At 41.1% G+C, this 19,529-nt stretch overlaps 1 protein-coding gene across 11 annotated transcripts in view; it reads right to left on the bottom strand.

Moving 5' to 3' along the window:
- RPGRIP1L (RPGRIP1 like) overlaps positions 1-19,529 on the bottom strand; it is a 59,701-nt gene that overhangs the window by 38,183 nt on the left and 1,989 nt on the right. For 7 of the 11 annotated variants that reach the window (XM_060682492.2, XM_060682496.2, XM_060682498.2 and 4 more), the window contains 10 exons: positions 17,982-18,126; positions 15,598-15,896; positions 14,894-14,978; positions 13,489-13,632; positions 10,542-10,647; positions 8,699-8,845; positions 7,415-7,488; positions 3,486-3,625; positions 1,191-1,297; positions 266-316 (listed from right to left, as the gene is read on the bottom strand). In XM_060682492.2, coding sequence (XP_060538475.2) covers positions 266-316; positions 1,191-1,297; positions 3,486-3,625; positions 7,415-7,488; positions 8,699-8,845; positions 10,542-10,647; positions 13,489-13,632; positions 14,894-14,978; positions 15,598-15,896; positions 17,982-18,126 — 1,298 coding nt within the window. The remainder of the gene's footprint in view (positions 1-265; positions 317-1,190; positions 1,298-3,485; positions 3,626-7,414; positions 7,489-8,698; positions 8,846-10,541; positions 10,648-13,488; positions 13,633-14,893; positions 14,979-15,597; positions 15,897-17,981; positions 18,127-19,529) is intronic. The other 4 variants (XM_060682497.2, XM_087876965.1, XM_087876963.1 and 1 more) reach the window with 1 other exon arrangement.

The raw sequence follows: 19,529 nt of genomic DNA, 5'->3' as shown, positions 1-19,529 counted from the left end.
TCTAGTCTTACTCCTACTCCTACTCCTACTCCTACTCCTACTCCTACATCCTGTCCTGTCCTGTCCTGTCTTATCTTATCCTGCTACCTTTCTGTCTTTTCGGAGTAGACGCAGTGGACACATCCAAGCAAAGAAACATGAGCTCACAGAGAGTTGACACAAAGCATGAGAAGAACTCATCTCAAGAACCAGATGTTCACAGGATCACATTGGGTGAGAAGAGAAAGAGCTTGAGGGGGGGGCTGTGACCAGTTGTGCTAGTTACCTTGAGGAGCATGAGAGCCTCATTGAGGTCGGCCACATCAACATCATTCTCCTGAAACAGAGAAATAATTAACAAAAAGGTTCTCTTCAAGAAATGAATAATGGAGGGAAGACTCTCTCTTGCGTTCACATACAACATGACATTCAGCTGGACAGCATGAATAAATGAACACTGTCGTATCCTCCATTATTCGGTTCGGGGCTTTTAAGAAAGAAGCATTTGCATAAAATATAGAAAGCTTCCCCTCCCCCACACCCCTTTTTAAGAGACATTCTCTAATCTGTTTTGATTAAAGAAAAAAAAAACCCACAAATACCTTTATTTCTACTTGGAAACCACTTCTGGACTTTGTGCTTGAGGTGGCAAAAAAATGAAACTTTGATTTTGTGTTGTATCGATTAGCTAGATTTGTTGTTATAGAAATGGCTAGTTTCTATGATTATAAAAAAGTAAAAAGTTGAGGGTAGATGTTAATGCCTTATTTTACTGCACCAAAGGAGTCGGAAGTCAATGCCTTTTTCCCTTCCTTTCCCCCACTACCACTTCCCTTTTTTCCTTTCTTAATTTCCCTAATATTTACTTTTGTATAGCAACAGCAATAGCACTTAGACTTATATACCACTTTACAGTGCTTTACAGCCCTCTCTAAGCAGTTAACAAAGTCAGTCTATTTGCCCCCAACAATCTGGGTCCTCATTTTATCCATCTTGGAAGGATGGAAGGCTGAGTCAACCTTGAGCCTGGTGAGATTCGAACGGCCAAATTGCAGGCAGCCGGCAGTCAGCAGAAATAGCCTGCAGTACTGCACTCAAACTACTGCGCCACCGCGGCTCTATTCTCTTTGTATGTCGTATTATACATTAATAAAAAAAACCCTCTAATTCTCTAAGTCATTCTCTAAAACGAGGAGGGAAAAAAAATTCACCTTGGTGAAAAAATGCACGCGGGACTTCAGCTCTTCCAGCTGCTGCTTCTGTTCGAGACAGCGCATTCGCAGCTCCTGGTTCTCCTTGGCAAGCTTTTCAGTTTGGTCTCAAAAAAAAAAAGGGGGGGAGAGTCTTTTTTTAATATATATATACACTCGGCAGAATCGTCATTTGGTCTGCTTAACTTGCAACACGTTTAAGTGTAGGGTAGGGTCACGTGATCCCCTCTTACAACCTTCTGAAGAGCCAGGTCAATTGGGAAGCCACATTCACCTAACAAGCATGTTGCTAACTTTAAGAATGGCGGTGATTCACTTTTAACAACCGTGGCAAGAAAAAGTTGTAAAGTGGGGCAACACTCGCTTAAGAAATGCCTCATTTAGCAACAGAAAGGCTCCATGGCAGTCGTAAATCGGGAACTACCTGTATTCATCTATAAAACATTTCCAAGGGAGGAATGTAGTTTCTGGGGGAGTGGTATTCGGGTTTAATTTAAAACAAATTTTTTTAAAAAAACTGAGCACAGGGTCTTAGGCTCTTAAGAAAACAAAGATTAAGATAATCTACCGATAAAACAAACAGCCGTCAAAAGCTATATCATCATCTGTAATCAATACAAGGGAGGGTGACGACCCCTGCATTCCATGTTACCAAGAACGGAAAGACAGAGGATTCTTAAGTCTGCAATTAATTTTTTTCAGCATTAAAAAAAATGCAGTATTGAAATGTTCCAACCGAAAGGATAATAAAACCTGAAACTCATCGGCAAAACTGACGGGGAGAGAAGAGAGAAGGGAGTGGCGTTGGGAAGCAGGCAAGGGATCAAAATGGTTTTTGCTGTCCAAACAAATTTGCGAAGTTTCAGAAGGGCCTTCTCCGACAGACGATCAATGAAATCGAGAGCGAATGAAACGAGAAGCGGACAATCTTACTCCAGAGCCAATTTATTTCCTTCGTGGTGATTTACTCTAAGAAACATCAACAATTAGAAGTAAAGCCGGGGTCCCCTTTTAGGAGAGGACGGGGGAGCGGGGAGGGAAGATTTGCAAAGAGAGAGCCATCATAACCCACCGAGTTCCTATTTGTATTTCTGTTACAATTCAATCCAGATTTACATCCTCGCTGCTGTTTCAGGAAATCTAAGCTACACGAAAAATATATATATTCCTGTGGGGGTATTATAAACTTTGATTTTTGTCTGGGATCAGGGACAATTGTGCCTTTTCTGATTGGAAAATATTGCACTGTGCAGAGATGGATAGATTGACATTGAAAATAAAAGATAAAGGAGATACAGAGTACTATTCAACGTGGAATAGATTTTTATCAGTGCTTAGAGATAAGAGGTAGAAATTAGATGAAGAAAGATCATTGCTATGTGTAAGTAAAATATGAATGTTGTCTATAATTATAAATATGCTCGTATAATTAATAGACACTGATCTTGTCGATCAGAAAGGTCGGCAGTTCAGTGATTCAAATCACTAGTGCTGCGTAACCTAGCAGTTCGAAAGCACGTAAAAAATGCAAGTAGAAAAATAGGGACCACCTTTGGTGGGAAGGTAACAGCGTTCCATGCGCCTTTGGCGTTTAGTCATGCCGGCCACATGACCACAGAGATGTCTTTGGAAAGCACTGGCTCTTCGGCTTTAAAATAGAGATGAGCACCGCCCCCTAGAGTCGGGAACGACTAGCACATATGTGCGAGAGGAACCTTTACCTTTTTATAATTAATATGATCATAAATAAGCTAATATAATTATAAATATGGTTATAATTGTTACGTGTATTATCATTATCACTATCAGTATATCTGTTATTTTTTTTTCGTCTGTAAAACAAAATGCCGGGATAATACACTGCCTTCAAAATATTTATATATAAATTAAAAACCTGACTTACAAAAACCCCAAACATTATCACCTGCCTTCCACCCGAAGTCCAACAAGATGGTCTATGATGGTTTCACTGCATTTATATTCTATAAGAACCTTCTGACATTGTCTATTCAGGGCACCCGAGGCCGACCTGTGAGAATCAAGAGGTAGGCCAAAGATTTTAAACCAGAAGACCCAAAATTTGGATTCCTGTTACTAGTTAAAATGATTTAGTAGCGAGAAGACAGGAAGAATGGCCCCTCTTTCTTCCTGAGCTAGTCAGAAGAAAAAAAATAATAAATTTGGACAGCAGACCAACCTGGCCTGGTAACAGCACCTTTGTTATGTTCCCTGATGTTCTCCACGACTTAAAACTCGAAAAGAAAATCGGCACGCTTGGCGCGTACAGGGGTGTACCTCGTTCCATTTTGATTCTGTCCAGGATATTGTTTTTTTCAGCTAAATCTGCTTTTAAAGCCGCCTCGAGCTGACCGATCTGCCGTTTCAGCTGCTGCTCCTTCAGTTTCCACTGCTGGTCGTGGGTCACCCTGAAGGCACTGAGAAATTGAATATGACAAAAGGGGGGTGGAAATGAAAACACAAGACATTAGCACGGGTAAACCACTCTTTGCTCTCCTATGCATGCCGTGTGGCACGTGGGGGGCCTCCGTGAAACGGTCTCCAACCCAAAAAAGATGGAAGCTGGAAGCCAGGGCAGAGAAAGGACCACGATCGTCAGGACAAGCCAATAAAGGAGAATATTTGTAGCTCAGGGTGGAAACGAGGAGCCCTTCATTGTCGTGCTCTCTGAACGTGGCTGCTTTCTTGCAGATGTTTCATTACCCAAACTAGGTAACCTTATCAGTGCACTGGTGACATCACCAGGTTTGGATAATGAAATGCCTGCAAGAAAACAACCAAGCTCAGAGAGGCATGTTTGTGAGTCTTTCTTGGGAATGAAGGGAACGCAGGATGGACGGCTGTGGGTCGAGGCGCCTTTCACTGGCTGCAACGATGGGTCACACACAGAAAGTTTTGTGGGATGAGCAATGGAGTTGGCCTAGATTTGGAGCATTATCCCCGCTCTATGGCAGGGTCCACAGATAGATGGATGGATGGATGGATGGATGGATGGATGGATGGATAGATAGATAGATAGATAGATAGATAGATAGATAGATAGATAGATAGATAGATATGGATGGATATGATTAATAGACAGATGGAGATGGATGGAGGGATGGAGGGAGGGAGGGAAGGAGGGAGAGAGAGATGGATGGATGGATATGGATGGACAGTTAGTTAAGATGGATGGAGGGATGAAGGGAGGGAGGGAGAGAGAGAGATGGATGGATGGATGGATGGATATGGATGGATAGATAGATAAATAAATAGATAAGATGGAGGGAGGGAGGGAGGGAGGGAGGGAGGGAGGGAGAAAGAGAGACAGAGAGGGATGGATGAATGAATATGGGTGGATGGATGGAAGGGCAGATAGACAGATAGATAAGATGGAGGAAGGGAGATAGAGAGGGATGGATGGATGGATGAATATGGGTGGATGGATGGAAGGATGGAAGGGCAGACAGACAGATAAGATGGATGGAGGGAGGGAGGGAGAGAGAGAGAAAGAGAGGGATGGATGGATGGATGAATATGGGTGGATGGATGGAAGGGCAGACAGAATAGATAAGATGGAGGGAGGGAGGGATAGATAGATATAGACAGTCAGACATACACATATATACACAAATACACACACACACACACACACACACACACATACGGAGTGGACCCTGTCATGGTGTGGGAATGCTAGGAAGAGAATGCACACACACACACCATCTGCAACTGGAGGCTTCTTCTGGTGCCCTGTCTTGCTTCACAATCAGGGGTTTCCTCATTAAGCCTCTGCAAATTGACTGTAATTGCTTCAATTTTCTGTTCGGCACCAGAAAATGAATTCAGCGCCCTATCTCATTTCATGTTCCGTAGGTTTAGCTCCCTAATTTTTTATTTATGTGATATTAAGCGCTGCTGACAGAATTTACACAGACTATTACCTCGAAGCAACTTTTATAGAAATATCAAGTGCAGCCGCGGTGCCAGCCCAAGGCATTTCTGGCACCCGAAAAGTCAAAACGACGTTCCGCTTGGCTCCATACCGGAGTCCGCATTTTTCAGGAAATTGAGATGTTGCGGGGTAAGAGCTGGAGGCAAGAAAGGGGCATCCAAACCCCCCCTCCCTCCCCTTCCATTGGCTGCCTGAAATGGATGGGTCCTCCTCGGAGCGTGGAAGGGCAACATTATCTGTACAACAGTGCAGAGATTCTGGGAGGGAGGGAGGGAGGGAGGCAAGTAAAGGATTTATTGCTCCCAGTCCCCCCAAAATAAGAACACTTCAGAAAAGCCAGTTCAAGACTGTAAGGATCACTTAGAATGCTGCATCCAGTTTTGGTCGTCACGATATATAAAAGATCTTGAGAACGAGCACAGAGAAGAGCAGCAAAGATGATTAGGGGACTGAAAGCTAAAATAAATAGAACAGAACAGAACAGAACAGAACAGGGAATGGAATGGAATGGAATAGAATAGTTTATTTATTTATTTGTCAGATTTATAGAATTCTTTATGGAATGGAATAGAATAGAATAGAATAGAATAGAATAGAATAGAATAGAATTCTTTATAGAATGGAATGGAATGGAATGGAATGGAATGGAATGGAATAGAATAGAATAGAATAGAATAGAATAGAATAGAATAGAATAGAATAGAATAGAATAGAATAGAATAGAATTCTTTATTGGCCAAGTGTGATGGGACACACAAGGAATTTGTCTTTGGTGCATATGCTCTCAGTGTACATAAAAGGAAAGAAAAAAGAAAGAAAAAAGAAAGAAAAAAGAAAAAATACATTAATAAAGAATCATAAGATACAACACTTAGTGATAGTCATAGGTTACTAATAAGCAATCAAATCATACTATGAAACAAACAGAACAATATAAATCGTAAAAATACAAGTAACATGGTTATAGTCATAAGTGGGAGGAGATAAGTAATAAGAAGGATGAGAAGAACAATAGTAATACAGTCTTAGTAAATATGAAGAATGGTTGCAGGAATTGAGTAGTGAAATACTCCATACTTCACCTAGTCCTCCAGGGAAAGATAGAAGGCAAACAAGATCCAGGCAAAAGAAGAACATTGTGGCTTCAAAATCTAAGGGACTGGTTTGGACAAAACTCAACAGCACTTTTTCGTGCAGCTGTTGATCAAAATAGGATCACCAACATCCGATGACGGATATGGCACAAGAAGAAGTAGTCTAGTGAAAAGAAAGACTAGGGGTGACATAATAGTGCTGGAATGGCCTGGGAATACCCCAGACTTTAACCCAATTGAAAATCTATGGAGCCGACTAAATAAACTTGTTAGTCTGAAGCGACCCAGCAATAAAACCCAGTTAATAGAAGCAATCCTTCAATCTTGGTTTCACATGATAACAGCTGCAGAACTCAAAGACTTGGTTCACTCCATGGGAAGATGTTGTAAGGCTGTAAGTCATACTGAAGGTTACCCAACTAAGTATTAACTGACATGGTGATATTTTTTGTACATCTCATTTTTTCTATGGTGATCATTTTTGTATATCTCATTTTTTCTACGTGTTTCGCTTTTCTTCTTTATACTGTAACTCCTATTGTAATAGCAAATCCTTCATAAAAATTATTATCATTACATTCTTGATTAAATTATCTTCCCACTGATATAAAATTTTATGGTACTACTCCAAAAAAAAAAAAGTGGTGTTATTAGCTAGGTTTAGAAAAGACACTTTTCCCAAAAGGTTTCCACAATTTTGGCCACTACTGTAGTTTCTTTCTTTCTAGAGGCAAGAAAAAAAATGACAGAAGAGAATAGAACTAAAAAGAGAGACAGAGAGAGAAGAGAGAGAGAGATTGATGAGACTGCCAGCTGGGCAAGCGGCCCTAGATCAGGATTCAATCTTGTAAAAGTTAAAAGACTGATGTAGTGAAGAACATGGTCGGCAGTTCCTAAGGACCCTAACCAGGACCCAAAGGAAGTTCTTCAATGCAGGAGCAACTTAGTCACCCTAGAATGCTCCCCGAATAATATTAATGGGAAAGCGAAGATGGACAAGATTCTTGAAATCACTTTTCTAAGGCGTTAGCAAACTTCACCCGCTCCTGCCTATTCAGGTCATTGAGTTCAAGATTACATATCTGTATTTCTGAGTCAGATTATTTTTGTTGAGAACATTAAAAAAAAAGAAAAGAAACGGGAGTTTAAAAGAAATTACTCCATTCGTTATAGTTTACCTGTTATATAATTTATCATAGTTTTCCTTTAAAAGGTCCCTCTCTTTTTCCAAATCATTAATTCTGTCTTGCAGCTGGAATGAAAAAGAATGTTAGCGGGGGATTCATGGCGGAAGGAGATGAAAGCAACAATTACTAATGTTCAATAGGTTTCCTAGTTAGGTACCTGGGCCACCTGCTTTCTCTTGCCAACGAGGGACTGATGATCCCTTATCATCACCTCAGCTGCTCTGATGTCACCAAAGGACAAGACCGATTACAAGGGTACCTCCGTCAAAAGTATTAACAATAATAACGTTTCGCTGACGAAAGTGTTATTTCTTTGGGATGAGATGAACGTATTGGCAAGTTTGATTTTATTTATTTATTCTATCCGGCCTTTTAATATTTTTTTAATACATAACGCAAGGCATCAAATATTCCTAATATGCCTTTTTCCTCCTATTTTCCCCGCAACAACAATAATCCTGTGAGCTAAGAGAGAGTAATTGGCCCAAAGTCACCCTGCTGACTGTTATGGCTAAGGCGAGACTAGAACTCACCACCTCCTAGTGGTTGGCCCAAAGTCACCCAGCCAGCTTTCATGCCTAAGGCGAGACTAGAACTCACAGCCTCCTAGTGATTGGCCCAAAGTCATCCAGCCAGCTTTCATGCCTAAGGCGAGACTAGAACTCACAGCCTCCTAGTGATTGGCCCTGTGTCCTCCAGCCAACTTTCATGCCTAAGGTGAGACTAGAACTCACTTGTCTCTTAAGGAAGATAATTCTACCTCCTTTAAGAGTAGAAGTCCAGTGAGACTTTTGACCCATTATGTAAGGTTTTAGCAGTCATCCTGGGAAAGGAGGAACGCTGTGTCCTGAAACGGCTGACCTCTTGGAATGAATACTAATATATTACTTGGAGGCAAGACTTTTGGAGAGAGGTTCACGGAACGATGGCTCCCTTTCGATCGCTCGGATTCATATGAATCCTATTGCGGCGCAATAATAGTAGGAACAACTCTGGGTGGGAACAATCGACATAGCACGGAAAATATGCAGTGTGAACGAGTTATAAGAACACCATACGTCTGCCAAAACGCATCTGGCAGATTCCTGCTAGCGATAAGCTAAACGAAACCACATTGTTCAAATTATCAAGATCGCCTCGAACTGATTTGGTCCCTTCCACGAAACATTTTTTGGTTCTGCTCCCACTTGAGAACGCTGGGAAAACTCCGTGGCTCTTTTAAATACCACAAGCACACACAAAAAAAAAAAAAGAGAGAAAGATTTGCTGCTTCACCTCTTCCGAGCGTCGTCTCGAAAATGTGGTGGCCTGCAATTGTCCCTCTAGGTGGAGGCACTTTGAACGTTCTTCTTTAAGTTGCAAATTCAGTTCTTCCCCCTTGGCTATTAGGGCATCGTGGCTCATTTTGAGATTTTTTTGCTTCTGCGAGAGTGAAGAGGGGAAGGAAGATAAAAGAAAGAGGAAAAAAACGTTAGCGCTAGATAAGTCATATTTAGGCTACATTCAGAATCACACAGTTTTTCTCAATGCTTTATACTTGGATTAAGACAGGGGTCAGCAACCTGTGGCTCTGGAGCCGCATGTGACTCATCCCTCTACTGTGGCTCCATCACTGGTCGGCTCCACAATTGATAGGGCTTTCCGGTTAGGGTAGGTAGAGGAAAAAGATGCTGCGCTAGAAGGAGTCTCTATGGTGGGGGAACCAGACTTCCGGTCAGCAGAGGAAAAAGGATGCCACACTAGGAGGAGTCTCTATGGTGGGGGAACTGGATTTCCGGTCAGCTCCAGAATTGAATGGGGGGCTTCCGGTTAGGACCTTTGTGGCTCTTTGAGTGTTTAAGGTTGCCGACCCCTGGACTAAGAGAAGGTGCCACCTTCGCTCTGTTTATGTATTGGTCCCTTTTTAATCTAGTTTTTTGTTAATTTTTTTTAGGTTTGAATCCTTAAGGCTGAATGTTGTTAAATGGTTTTACCGTTCTCGTTGTTTTATATTGTGTTTTTATGATGCTGTAAGCTGCTCTGAGTTGATTGACAGTCAGATGGGTGCCATATAAATAGAATTTTAAAAAAAGGTAATGGGAGTCCCTGTGGATTTTACTCCACTGGTCATTGCTGACTCTTATTTGAGTTTCAAGGCCATTGAACTGGCACTGTCTGAAGACATTTCCATGATTATGTGGCCGGCATAACATCACGGAGCACTGTTACCTTCCCATCAAAGTGGTACCTATTTATCTACTCACATTTCCAACTGTTAGGTGGGCAGGAGCTGGGGCGAGGACAGGACCTCACCCTGTCTCAAAGTGTTTGGGTCTCGAACCTGGGCTGCCGGTTTTCCAGCTGAAAAGCCCAGCATCTTAACTGCTGAGCCACCACGCCACTCATATAAATATAATAAATAAATAAATTTAAACAGTATGTGATATCAATTGAGCATCCAGGAGAACCTCTCACCACGGATGTGATCTAGACGTAGCCAGCAAGAGTACAGAATGTGAACCTTTCCTAGTACCTGGTTAGAGTGCAGTACTGTGGGCTACTTCTGCTGACTACCGGCTGCCTGCAATTTGGCAGTTCGAATCTCACCAGGCTCAAGGTAGACTCAGCCTTCCATCCTTCCGAGGTGGGTAAAATGGGGACCCAAATTGTTAGGCTGACTGTAAACTGCTTAGAGAAGGCTGTAAAAGCACTGTAAAGCAGTATATAAGTCTAAGTTGCCCTTATTGCCCTTCCTTCCTTCCTTCCTTCCTTCCTTCCTTCCTTCCTTCCTTCTTGCTACAATGGTTAGAATGTAGTATTGCAGGCTCTGCCCATAGCCAGCAGTTCGATCCTGACTGACTCAAAGTTGACTTGGCTTTCCATCGTTCCAAGGCGGGTAAAATGAGGACCCAGATTGTTGGGGGCAATAGGCTGACTCTGTAAAACCGCTTAGAGAGGGCTAAGCACTGTGAAGCGGTATACAAGTCTAAGTGCTAGTGCTACCGCTGAATTGAGGAGGGTTAAGAAAAAAGCTATTAAAACATCTCCCGGTGTTTACAGAGGAGGTGACCAGGCTGTGCTTGAGGGTGGGATCAGATTCCTGAATGATATGGATGAAAAATCTCAAGGATTTACCTACCTCCTGAAGTTGAAGCAATTTTTCTTCCACCGTTGCAAATTCGCTGGTTTTCTCTATCAGCTGTTTGTGGAGTTTGATCATCTCTACGTTGTCTCGAATGCTGAGCCTCCAAAAAGCAATTTTGATTTTTGCCCCCCCAAAAGACAGAAAAATCATGGTCAGATTTTTTTTTTTTTTACTAAAGCAGCCATGCATGCAATTTTGATCTTGAAATCTGTAGTCTTGAAAACAGTTTCTTTTTAGCTTAATTCCCAACGCAATCAGGGGAAAAAACTATTAGTGTGGCCAAAAGTCATTTTTCCTTTCTTGAAGTAAACATTACAGATAGTTAAATCAATCCATGCTTCAGTGAAAGAGGGCTGAACAATGCTGACGAGTTAGACATAATGCTTCATGCCATAACAGTATGGTAAATGCAATAGTTAAAGGAATAAATTGATATTTATAACAGGGAGATCATTTTGTTTTGCTATCAAGCAGCTTCCAAACTTTTGCTGTTACTTTTTACTGGCATTTACTGGAACTTATTTCCTTCCTCAACTCAACTAATTGCAAGGCTTGTGATTTAACATTTTACATAGACGATACTTTGAGACCGGTATTAAAATAAACTGCAGATGTATTTTTAACACTGACCGGCGTGGGCGAAATTCTATAGGGCTAAGATGCTGTTATACATTTCCCTTGGTGAGATTCAATAACAAATTCATAATTTTATCTTGTGAAAAGTTAAATACAGATAAGGTATCAGAAATGTAACATTTGATCTCATTGTTATTCTATCTGCATGGCTGCATCAAGCCAGGATAATTTTTTTTTTTAAAGAAACTCCTTAAAGGAGCTTAAGTGCTAATACCAAATAAAGCAAAAAGATAAACAGAATTTCACATCTTGAAATACGCTGTTTCTCCCCCAATACTTATCTGCTGAAGACAGATTGGAAAAATTGTTCCACTGCTGGAACCAGATTACAAAGCTGATACATCTGTAAACCAGCTGAAAACTTAAAATTATATCTCTCCCATATGTATACATACATACACACACACACAGAATATATATATATTCTACTTTACACACACACACACACTCACATATCTATCAGGGATGAAATCCAGCAGGTTCTGACAGGTTCTGGAGAACCGGTAGTGGAAATTTTGAGTAGTTCGGAGAACCAGCAAATACCACCTCTGGCTGGCTCCAGAGTGGGTGGGAATGGAGATTTTGCAATATCCTTCCCCAAGGAGTGGGGAGGGAATCGGGATTTTGCAGTATCGTTTCCCTGCCATGCCCACCAAGCCACACCATGCCCACCAAGGCACGCCCACCGAACTGGTAGTAAAAAAAAATGGATTTCACCACTGATATACCGTATTTTTCAGACTATAAGATGCACCTTAGTTTTTGGGGAGGAAAATAAGAAAAAAGCTGATTGGCGGGTGGATCGGCCTCCTGGAATACCCCCAATCAGCTGTTCCCAGAGGTGAATTTTAGCAACAGGTTTGTTGGTTATGAGCTTTGTGCCTTGTTTTTTTGCTTTTTTTTCTGCCTCTGAAACTTCTGAAACTCTGTTTCAGAAAATACTTTTTTTCCTGCCTCTAAAAACCTCCGAAACAGCTTCAGAAAAAAAGCCTCTGAAGCTCTGTTTGGAGGCTTTTTTTTCTGAAGCTCTGTTTCTGATGCTTTTTTCAGCCTCTGAAACTTCCATTTGAGAAGCTGGGCGGGGCTGCATTCGGAGTATAAGATGTACCCAGATTTTCACCCTCTTTTTTGGGGGAAAAGGTGCGTCTTATATTCCGAAAAATATGGTGTGCGTGTGTGTGTGTATATATATCAATATATCAATATATCAATATATCCAATATATATATATATATATTGGAAGGGACGGCATCCCTGCCAGACTCTAAGTGCAAAAATTAACATCATGTTGTGTTTTTATTACAGTTATCGTGCTTTTCACTTCAAACAACTTGGTTGCCTTCAGAGAATGTCTGACAAGTCCTCCCTTTTATTTTTAAATAAAAAGGAGAGGTTTTTTTTTTTTTTAAAAGGTGTCAGTGTCCTGCAGATGTTACCCTAATAGCTCTTAATTACCCAGATTTTCTAGATTATTCCATGGTGTGGGGGTGGAAGATCTGTTGGCCAGGTCCAGATAAGGCAGGAAAGTATTGTTAATTTCCAAGCCACAATAGAAAATGGCAACAGGCCCTCATTGCCGGTTATCTTTTTCAAGAAAAATTGCACCTCATTCCTGCTTTGTGGGATAGTTGCCACAAGAGCAATTCACTATTGTTGTCGTTTTATATTGAGGCATATATTGTTTCACAACTGTATTTGTTTTACATTTTACATTTCTGTTACATTTCTGTTATACTGATATCTCCCAATGCTGTGAGCTTTTTCACAGGTAATGTCGGCCATCCTGTGGTTTTATTTTGAATTAGCACAATGAGAACCGAGCTACAAAAAGAACAGAAAAATGATATGTGGAGTTATTTCTGAGTACAGCTAGTCCTTGACTTACCACAGTTCGTTTAAGTGACCGTTAAGAGTTAGAGCAGCACTAAAAAAAGTGACTTATGACCATTTTTTGCAGTTGCATTTGTAGCATCCCCAGGATCATGTGATCAAAATTCATATGCTGGACAACTAATTCACACTTATGACCGTTGCTGTGTCCGGGGTCATGTGATCCCCTTTTGCGACCTTTTGACATGCAAAGTCAATGGGGGGGGAAACAGATTTGCTTAACGACCGTGTTTACTAACTGAACCACTGTAGTGATTCACTTAAGAACAAGTGGCAAGAAAGGTCTTAAAATGAGGCAAAAGTCAGTTAACCACTGTCTCGCTTTAGCCACAGAAACGTTGGGTTCAGTTGTGGTCGTAAGTCGAGGAGTACCTGCATTCAACTCTAATCTGATGATCTTTCTCTTTTGTCCTACCGTTGGCCTGTGGCTTGCTGCTCTTTCAGTTGGAGGAGAGCGACTTCAAACTCTTCTTCTTTTTTCTTTTTCTCACGTCTTAGCATTTCGATCGCAAGCACCAACTCTTGATTCTGTCCCCGCAAGGATTCAAGCTCATTCTCTCTGCAGGTCGACCGAGAAAGTTTTCCCGATGAAAAAGCAGAAAAATTTAAAAACTTAAAAAAAAAAAAAAGACAGAATACAGAAGGAAAGCTGCGTGTTTAAATGGGGATAAGTGGATCAGTAATTTATTCCTTTTGTATCCTTACGATTTATATTTATATTGTTTCCTAGTATGATTTGATTGCTTATTTGTACCCTATGACTATCATTTAGTGTTGTACCTCATGATTCTTGATGAATGTATCTTTTCTTTTATGTACACTAAAGTTTATGCACCAAAGACAAATTCCTTGTGTGTCCAATCACACTTGGCCAATAAAGAATTCTATTCTATTCTATTCTATTCTATTCTATTCTATTCTATTCTATTCTATTCTATTCTATTCTATTCTATTCTATTCTATTCTATTCTATTCTATTCTACTCTATTCTTCTATCTATTCCATTCCATTCTTCTCAAAGAGCAGAGGTATTCTAAAGAGTTTATTTGGAAGAAGTGGACAATTTCAGAAGCATGGGTAACAGATTAGCTCATTCACTGAGCTAAAATAAATTTAAAATAATACTTGAAGAAACAATATTTTTCCCCAAAAAATATTGTTATTTTTTTCTTGATAAATGTCTCAATGTTGTCTTTTCCAAAACTGCCATAACTAGAAAGCAAAAGAAGCCTGAAATATATAAATCATGTTGCTACATTCAATGGGCTTGATCAAGAGTTATATTAAAGAAAAGACATTTAACCAACTTCTGTTCTGAATTACAACTATAACTGTTGATCACTACAATTAATAGTGTTTAGTTGCTATTCATTGGGGGGTTTTTTTGTAAGTGGGATTACCAATTCTCCAAAAAAGGCAAAGGTAAATTTGGGAGATAGAGAGATTGAGATGGGCAGAGAAGCAGAGAATAACCTCATCATTTTGACTTTTGGAAAATGGGTGCTTTGTACCAACTATACCCAACGAGGCAGCCATTTTACAAATGGTCAAACCGAGCCTAAGTAACCGCCATTTTAATTTTTTTGGAAAGTCCTCACAAATGGCTCCAAAATCCCAATATGTCTACCGAACCTCCGACATTTAGAGGGTCTTGAAAAATTCAGTGTCAACTTTTTATAGGAGAACCCAACAAAACTAAACAGGACTTGCCCGGTGTAATTTTTTTTTTTTTAACTTTTCTTGAGAAGCTTAACAGGTTGATCAGAGGAGGAAGAGAAGAAGGAGGAGGAAGAATTCCAAAAAAAAAAAAAAAGGCATACAAGTTTTTGATCTCTGCTCTTGCTTCTTCAAGTAAACTGTGTCCATACTTGGAAGGCAATTCTTCAACGTTCTGCAGCCTCATCCCTGGTAGGAAAGGTGAGGTGGATGGAAGGAAATAAAGAGAGAAGCACGTTCGTTGATTTGGAAGTTGATCCACGATGACAAACATAATTGATTCATCATCACCATGACCAAGCTGTCAGGCCTGGAAGCCATCTTTGGCATTGGGCCTTCAGGCCTGCCACATTTAATGGTGTGGGAAACTGGGAGGGGGGGGGATTGTATGGAGCATGAGTGATATATAGTCATAATAACATTCCTTTCTCAGAGAGTCAAGGACATTTCTTGGATCCTGAGTGGCGTAGGAGGCTAATGCCTCCTACTAAGGCAGCATTTAACATCCAGCTGCCTGCAATTACTGCGAATTCAATTATCACCAGGCTCAAGGTCGACTCAGCCTTCCATCCTTTCTAAGGTGGGTAAAATGAGGACCCAGTTTGTGGGGGCAATAAGCTGACTTTGTATAAAAAATATACAAAAGTATGAAGTCTATTGCTTAACGCATTGTAAGCCGCCCTGAGTCTCCGGAGAAGGGCGGCATATAAAAATAAATAAATAAATAATAATAATAAAAAAAATCTAAGACACAGGTTTAACCTCTCATCTATCTGAAACGTAGACAGTTAAAGGCTCAATCCGATACCTTTCTTGGTGGCCTCGTGGACCCTCAAACCTTCCGTCGCCTTCTTGAGTCCCGTGTTAACCCGTGCCTGGACGTAATTGTAGGGCGTGTGTCTTTGGCCTTGAAGCTGAAGCTGCTGTTTGGTAGAAATCAGCCTGTTGCGTATCATTTCGTTCTGTTTTTCTAAGTCCCGGACCTTCTCCTGAAGTTGTTCGATGACTTCCTCCATCTCCACGTCCTGACCCAGCCGCCTGGGGACGCCACCGATCTGCTCTGCTTTCTTCTTGTCATTAATGAGACGTATTAACTTAGTGGCCATTCTGAGGAGACAAGTCAGATGTAGCCAATGGGGTGGGGGTGGGGGAGAAAAGGAAGGGGGGAAAAATCAGCATGAAAAAGCACTTTGTTGAAAGGAACATAATCACTGTGAAGACTTTCAGCGGTCAAACCTGAGTAATAAATTTCAGGTTTCGATAGAACTATGACGGCCTGCGAAGAGGCCTTTGAAGATAATTGGAACCATCGGCTAGCAATCTGCTTTATAGCACTGACAAATAATAGTTTCCTAAGGCTTATCACTGAAAGTTTAGTCAAGTGGGAAGGGAGACATATTTGGTCCATATGCTGCTCAAATTTGGAACGGATGACCTTCCTAAGAAACTGTGGACTCTGCTTAAGTGTCGTTAAAGATTCGGGATGTGGTGAGGCCAGGCACAAAGGCTGCAGCTCCATGTGATATTAAACTATCCCATGTATGCTTGCAATATGTAACACATTGCGCTGATGTCTTGCTTCCATGCAAGGACAGGGGAACAAAACCCACGCGTTTTCTGCCAAATAAAAGAATTAAAATGAGTAGCTGGACCAGGCCAGCTTTTAATCATCCTCTGTGCCTTGCTGCGTCTTATCCTTAGCAAATGATAGGGTAGGGTAGGGTAGGGTAGGGTAGGGTAGGGTAGGGTAGGGTAGGGTAGGGTAGGATAGGATAGGATAGGATAGGATAGGATAGAATAGAATAGAATAGAATAGAATAGAATAGAATAGAATAGAATAGAATAATAAATGAATGGAATGGAATGGAATAAGAATAGAATAGCAGAAGAATAGAATAGAATGGAATGGAATGGAATAAGAATAGAATAGAATAGAATAGAATAGAATAGAATAGAATAGAATAGAATAGAATAGAATAGAATAGAATAGAATAGAATAGAATAGAATAGAATTCTTTATTGGCCAAGTGTGATTGGACACATAGGGAATTTGTTTCAGGACTGGCTTAACAGCTCGTGGTTGGATAATAATTGGATGCAGGAGGAATGGTTTTCATCTAATTTTAAAAGGGTAAATTTTTGCTTTTGGCGTCTCCAGAGTTGTACCTTTGATTCCTCTCGAGTTTTGATAAACAGAGGGAAGCTATAACAAAAGACGGAGCGTGGAAGGGTGATGTAATACCCCCCAAATCAGAAGATACTCGCAGCAGTGAAGGATTGGGTCAGGGAGCAGGACTTGGCAGGCTAAGAAAGAAAAGGTGGCTTTGATGGAAGAGGGAAGTTCAAAACTTTACAACATCGGTCCCACATCTCTTTAACGGCTGCAACTACTTTATAGGAAGACATTGGATTTCTTTTCCTGTTTCTTTGTGGAAAACCCAGACGGGAGCCTGAAAATAGAGGCACACTTCATCTATTTAAGGATTTACAACCCCCCCCCTTTTTTTAGCAAACTCCTACCTTTTTCTTTAACGAAAAAAAAAGAACAAAAAGCAGATGCGCGAGGAGGGTATGATGTTCAGCCCCTGGAAATGAACCCAGAAGTGATTTGCTGTAGTGAATGAAGAAGGTTAAAGTCTCCTGAAGGTCTTTAAAACAATTTAAGAGTTTTGGATTTTTAAAAAGGAAAAGTGTTTTTAAAAAATGACAAAGGAACCCAGCTTAATTATTTATTATCCCACGATAGGACACGCTCTTCAAGTACAGGAAGTCCTCGACTTACAACAATTTGTTTAATGACCATTACGACGGCACTGAAAAAAGTGACTTATAACCATTTTTCACACTTACGACCATTGCAGCACCCCATGGTCACGTGATAAAAATTGATATGCTTGGCAATGGACTTGTATTTATGACGGTTGTGGCTTTCCCGGGTTCATGCAATCCCCCTTTGGTGACCTTTTGACAAGCCGAGTTGATGAGGAAGCCAGATTCGCTTAACATCTGTTTGATTCACTTAACAACGATGGCAAAAAAAAGTCGCCAAATTTTGCCAAATGGGGCAAAAGTCACTTAACCAATGTCTCACTTAGCAATATAAGTTTGGGGCTCAATTGTGGTCATAAGCCGAGGACTACCTGGGTTTCATTTTACAAGCAACATTTTAGGGAGTCAATAGGGAAGCCAGACCTTTTAATCTTATCCTCTTGCTTACGGGCATGTTGTTTCAGCAAGATGTTCTCCTCGTGTAAGCGAAGGTATCGATCTTCAAGTTCCTCCCGGTGAATCCGCGAAACGATTTGCCGAGCCCTAACATTTTGGGCAGTTGATGGTTCTGCAAAAGGAGGAGGAGGAGGAGGAATCAAGGGTTATTTTGGTTTTGTTTTGTTTTTAGGACTACCGTAAATTTTGCTGATGGCAGATTTGAGGCCAGGAAAGTTTTGCGAGCTCCTCTGCAATGACCTTAGAGAAGGTTGAGCTCAGGGATGAAGTAGGTAACGTCCTTCTAACGCTTAGGACTTTACGAGATACCAGTTCAGATTCCAGCTCAGGGTAGAAGTTAGAGAGAATGTGCACGGAGGAAGAAAGAAAGAAAAAGAAAGAAAGAAAGAAAGAAAGAAAGAAAGAAAGAAAGAAAGAAAGAAAGAAAGAAAGAGGAGGAAGGAAGGAAGGAAGGAAGGAAGGAAGGAAGGAAGGAAGGAAAGAAAGAAAGAAAGAAAGAAAGAAAGAAAGAAAGAAAGAAAGAAAGAAAGAAAGAAAGAAAGAAAGAAGGAAAGAAGGAAAGAAAAGCGTTCTGACCTAGGCTCCCTTAAAAAGGAGGAAGCAGGAATTGGTCCCAGAAAAACCTCTTTTATTTACACGACTGTGAATTACTTTAATCCACAGCCAGCAAAGTTTGTCCAAACCGTTTTTCAAAGGAATATTTATCAACACACCTTATCTCGTTTGGCAAGCTGCCACATAACTTGTTTCCAAACGCAGTACAAGGCAAAACTTGGCACAGAGCCTCTTAGAGTCACGAAAAAGAACTTTCCACTCTTGAAACTACCAAACAAACGAATTGTTTCCTGCAAAAGCCCACTCCCTGTTTGCTCTTTTATTTCCTATGGGAGGGGCAAGGTGTGGCCTTACTCCCGAGTCGACCCTGCTTTCTTAATTGTTCTTGTCTTCTGACAGCTCTGTGCACGCGCATACTGGGAATGGGCTCCAGCTGTTCCTTTGCCTCGCTGTTGACTATCTCCCTCTTTGCCTCTGACGCAGAGCTCTTGTCCGAGCTTTCCCCAGCCCCCAGGACTGGCCCAAGTTCCTCCCCAACCTCCTCACTGTCCGACTCTGCTGCTGGGCCACAACAGAAAGAGGAAGGAAGGAAGGAGTGAGTCAGATAAAAGAGGTCTGAGTCTGGTGCAAGAAAGTAAGATGAGTAAATTATGAGCCCCTCCCTAGTTTAAGTGAAGATAAAGGGAAGGAGGAAGCACATTCAGACATGCAAGTTTCTCTCCTTATAGCTTTGCAATATACACCAAACACCAAACAGGTAACCTCAGGGACCCATCCATCTCTTTAAGATAAAGGATTTCCCTGTCCAGTCATGTTCGATCTAGGGGGCACCTCTCATCTCTGTTTCTTAGCCGAGGGAGCCAGCACTGTCCGAAGACATTTCCGTGGTCATGTGGCCAGCATGATTATATCCTGAGGCACACAGAACGCTATTACTTTCCCACCAAAGTGGTACCTATT

This window comes from Pantherophis guttatus, chromosome 11 (assembly GCF_059756535.1).
Source record: "Pantherophis guttatus breed Tessera chromosome 11, ASM5975653v1, whole genome shotgun sequence".
Taxonomy (NCBI): domain Eukaryota; kingdom Metazoa; phylum Chordata; class Lepidosauria; order Squamata; family Colubridae; genus Pantherophis; species Pantherophis guttatus.
The sequence above is the reverse complement of the archived record's forward strand: the minus strand, read 5'-3'. Positions and strand labels throughout refer to the sequence as shown.